This window comes from Octopus bimaculoides, chromosome 25 (assembly GCF_001194135.2).
Source record: "Octopus bimaculoides isolate UCB-OBI-ISO-001 chromosome 25, ASM119413v2, whole genome shotgun sequence".
NCBI lineage: Eukaryota > Metazoa > Mollusca > Cephalopoda > Octopoda > Octopodidae > Octopus > Octopus bimaculoides.
Window position 1 is genome coordinate 33,230,490 of NC_069005.1, and position 4,913 is coordinate 33,235,402.

The window sequence follows — 4,913 nt, forward strand, 5'->3', positions numbered from 1 at the left end:
AAGGTAGTAATAATTTTGGTGGTGATGGAGATGGTGCAGATGGTGTTGGTAGTAGTTGGGATTATGTTTATGGTGGTGGTATGGCAGTGGTGGTGGTGGTGATTTCGCTCCAGGTCAGCCCCGATGGAATAAAACTACGCTAGTGGAGGTGAAGATGGTGGTGGTCATAATGGTGATGATGATAGTGATGCTGGTGAAGGCAATGTTCAGGACAGTGGTAGTGGTGGAAGTGGCAATGGTAGTTGTATTGATGATGATGATGATGATGATAATGGTGGTGCTAGTGATGGGAACATAAAACTACTTGTTATTGAAGTTACAAGACAGTCATATAAATTTCAATCAATTTCTTTCCCATATCAACAGTAATTGAACAATATTCAATTAAGGGGCTTTTTTTTTTTGTTTTTGTTTCATATTGCAAATAGAATTGATCACAGCAAATTGATAAAATGAACAAGGAGAATTGAAGAAGAAATAAATGGAGAGAGTAGCCATGTAGGTTGGAATCATTGCTGCTGCTGTTGTTGTTGTTGTTGTTGTTATTGGTGGTGGTGGTGAATAGCCCCAGTCATCTTGGCTGGAGCAGAAGACCTGTGACACTGAAGATATTTGATTGATTGTTTGTGTGAAAACGTACAACATAATTTATTTAACCATGTACAACCACATTGCATTCAGCTCACAAGCAAAATGGTGGTTGTGGTGATGACGATGATGATGATTGCTCTTGGCTTTTGAATATTGTAAACTAACTTAAACTGATTGTATACTTTAAACATTAAAACCACACACTCCCCGCTACTCTCTTTGTTGAACGAATTCAACAAAGGAGCCTTTACAGGGATCCAGGACTTGCTAGAAATAACAGAGCATTTCCCACTTATCATACCATACTTATCATTCCACTTAATGGAAAATTGACCTATGATGATGATGATGATGATGGTGTCCTGGATAAAATATAACTGGGGACAAAAAAAGGCCAAAAAGAAAGTATGCTGGTCTAAGTGGAATTGATTTTTGGTCATCAGTCTGCTTGACCAGGTTTGACCAGAAACAGCTAAATACGTAAAAACACCTGAAATTCTGTTAAACCTGACAATCCTATTGTACAGAATGATTTTAGAGTCTCTTTAGAATTGTCGAGACATGTTAAAGGAGGATCACTGTCCTGAAAGCAATTCCTGGAACATCAGGCAGCAGCCTTATTATAGAAATGGTCAGAGACTGAGCTTTAACAAGGAGCAGCTCTTGGAGAACTGACTCAGTAAAGTTTGTCTCTCTGTCTGCCTCTGTCCCCTCTTTTCTTTCTCCATTTGTTTGTCTGTCGGTCTTGTCCCCATCCCCATTCTATATATGTATTTGTTTGTCTTTCATAATCTCTCTCTCTATACACACACACACACACACACACACAAATATATGACCCCCTGATTTATGCTGTATCTTTCTATTCCAGTCTGCTCGTATCCTGGTTAGTGAACCTCGTATGTTTATATCAGAAGGTATATATAAATGACTTTATAAACTATATCTATGTATAAAATATATCACATCTGCATCACTGCACTCTCTTTCTCTCTCTCGTTTCTCTCTCTCTCTCTCGTTTCTCTCTCTCTCTCTCGTTTCTCTCTTTCTCTCTCTCGTTTCTCTCTCTCTCTCTCTCTCTCTCGTTTCTACACTTTATTAATCAGGTTACATGACTGGTTCAGGATACATGTTAATCTGAGAAAATGATGGTAGCATTAAATGTGCCGATGTATCTCTGTAGAGAAGAGGGTTTTGTTTATGGTTTAACACTTTTGCAATCTTAATAATCTTTTCTACTCTAGGCACAAGGCCTGACATTTTGGGGGAGGAGACCAGTCGATTAGATCAACCCCAGTACACAACTGGTACTTAATTTATTGACCTCCAAAAGGATAGAAAGCAAAGTCGATCGCAGCGGAATTTTAACTCAGAACATAAAGACCAACGAAATACTGCTAACCTTTTTTTAGTTTTATGTTGATGTATTTATGCAGAGTAGAGGGTCTTGCTTAAGGTCTAACACTTTAGCGATCATAACAGTGACAGTATTAGATGTGTTGATGTATTTATTTGAAGTTCCTTTGTCCAAACAATGGGAAAAATGTTTCTGGTGAAAATCATTGAAGAAACATAGCAATCCATGCTGTGATAATTAAATGATCAATATTTTAATCATTCAACTGATTTTTTCTTTCAGGTTTTCTTAGAAGTATTCCAAAAGTGAAGATGAAAACAGTTGCTGAAGGTAGGACATAATCTTTATCTTGAGGTCTTCATCCTTCTTTTTCTTCATAACTAATTACACACTAAATGATCCACAGATACCATAGCAGATGATATCTAGACAAACTTTGTGTGTGTGTGTTCTTTAGTAAGAGGAGGTAAGAATGTACATGATGCTAGTTTTCAACCAGCCTAGACTGAATTTCAGGTCCTGTCTATGAATGTGTGTTTGTGTATATGCCTGAACTAATACAGGCACATAAATTTATGTGTGTAACTATATATATATATATATATATATAGGTTTTGTGGTATGCTAAGAAGCAGTGCACAGTACCAGAATTTTTGACTTGAGTTAAATCTAACAAACTACTCCAAATCATTGTTAGAGTGTCTGCATAAGAGGAGTCAAGCCTGGCCAGTTTATACTGACATCAAATTTGTATTAGTTGTAATAATGAAGTCAAACCAAATAGTGACATGTTTGAAATTATTTAATATATTTCAGGTTTGTGTAATATATAATATGAAATGCATCCATTATGTAAGCCTTCCAATCTAACAGCGATTTGGAGTAGTTATATTTGGCTCAAGTAAAAAATTCTGGTGTTGTTTTGTCTAGTCACTTTGCAAGTGAGTTGAGGGTGTGTGCAGAGACATGAAGTTTGGGATTCATCAGTGAGTATGGGGTATATATGGTTTGGATTTAGTGGTCACTCTGCAAGTGAGGAGCTCATGTGGTTTAGGACTGGTCACTGAGTAAGTGAGAGAGAGTTGTGTGGATTCAGTTTGCTGGTCACTTTAGTATATACGAGGGGGTGCTGAAAAGTTCCTGACTTTAAGGGTATTGCGAAAGGCCTGGTTGAAGGCTCAGCCTTCCGAGTTCTTTTACTGGGCTTAGAAAAACTGAAGGACCACTGCATTAATTGTGTGAATCTGAGAGGGGAATCTGTTGAATAATATAATTAATTGATCCTCCATTATTTTCTTTTACCCAAACCCAGCAACTTTTCATCACCGTCTTGCAGAGGACAAGGTGACCGCTATAGTATTGGTTCTATAATAAAATACTCTCTGTAGACATGGTACAATAGTTGAGATATGTCTGCAGATAACATAGGTTATGAATGACTCTTTCCACTTACTTATGACATGAAAACCTGTCTAACCCATGCCAGCTTGGGTACTCACTGCACTAACCTGTCCTTCCCTAGATCTGTTAGTCTCATTGAGAAGAAGTATTTATAGACAATGAATGACAGTAATTCTTTGCTATCAAGAAATAAAAGAAATGGTTAAAGAATATTGTTGTGGAACAGCTTTCTCAGTTTGCCGATGTGTTGTGTTGTTTCTTTTGTAGAAACTCCCCCAACTCCTGAATGTGAAGAAATGGTGAAAGAATCACCAGAAGAAACTGCTGATATTTTTAGGATCATTCCAAAAGTACGTACTATGCTTTCCATGAAATCTCATGGCTCTGTGACCTTGTTTCACTTTCGTTTATGTTTGTGTCCAGAAAATTCACCATAAGAAATTTTGCCATAAAGGAAAATTCGTTGTAAGATAAAATATAATATATCAGCAATTTTTAAAACTAAAAAAAAAAAAAAAAAAATTGTTTTATAAAATCATTTAATAGGCAAGTCTTTATTTAATGTCAAACATTTAAAAAAAAAAAGTAATTTAAAATGAAATTTCTTATATGAAATTTTCCTTTGACAAAAATGTTTATAGCAAAATTTCCTATAACTGGTTATGTTGCTTATCCACTCCAAGGATATTTAGACTGTTGGAAAAAATGTCTTGCTCTATGTTATGTTTCAGTTCTTTATGTTGTGTTTTGAAATCCCATTGAGATCAGCCATTGTATGGTCTCATACCTAATACTAAAATGGTACAGTATCTGGTTGAAACAAACAATTATTGTGGTGAGTGCCAGTGTCAGTTTTGGTAAAACATCTCTTCAACCTTCAAACCTTAAATTTCCCTTGCTAATGGAATTTGTGCTGTTTATTTTAATCCACTTTACAAATGAATAAAAGTCGCAGAATCTCATTTCTCAATAAAATTGAAGGAAATCTTTGTATTTTGAGATTTGTCTTGACTTATTTTAAAAAAATTTTTCTATTGAATATGTATGTGTCATTGTCTTAATTTTGTCTTTTCAAAGGAATTTGGTTTCTATATTTCCAATTTGGTAGTCAGTATCACCCAGGAAGCCAAGAATAGGTATTGTATCTTTGTGTCACACATTTAATCTTTTTCTTTCAATTGTTTAGAATGCCCAAAGAAATGGCTGGTGATTTTGGTTTTGAAAGTGTAGCTGCTAGAATAAGAATAGCCTGGGCAAAGTTTAGAGAGCTCTTACCCCTGCTGGCGACAAAGGGACTCTCACTCAGAGTAAAAGGCAGACTGTATGACGCATGCGTACGAACAACCATGCTACATGGCAGTGAAACATGGGCTGTAACTGCTGAGGACATACGTAAGCTCGCAAGGAATGAAGCCAGTATGCTCCGTTGGATGTGTAATGTCAATGTGAATACCCGTCAGAGTGTAAGTATCTTGAGAGAAAAGCTGAACATTAGAAGCATCAGTTGTGGCGTGCAAGAGAGACGATTGCGCTGGTATGGACATGTGGTGAGAATGGAGGAGGA

General features: G+C 36.4%; 1 protein-coding gene across 1 annotated transcript in view; it reads left to right on the plus strand.

The window, feature by feature from the left end:
• The window catches only part of LOC106869079 (protein hobbit), a 214,183-nt gene that overhangs the window by 162,670 nt on the left and 46,600 nt on the right, over window positions 1-4,913 (plus strand). The window contains exons 8-11 of the mRNA XM_052976734.1: window positions 1,463-1,508; window positions 2,231-2,278; window positions 3,617-3,699; window positions 4,427-4,485. Of these exons, the coding sequence (XP_052832694.1) occupies window positions 1,463-1,508; window positions 2,231-2,278; window positions 3,617-3,699; window positions 4,427-4,485 (236 nt within the window). The remainder of the gene's footprint in view (window positions 1-1,462; window positions 1,509-2,230; window positions 2,279-3,616; window positions 3,700-4,426; window positions 4,486-4,913) is intronic.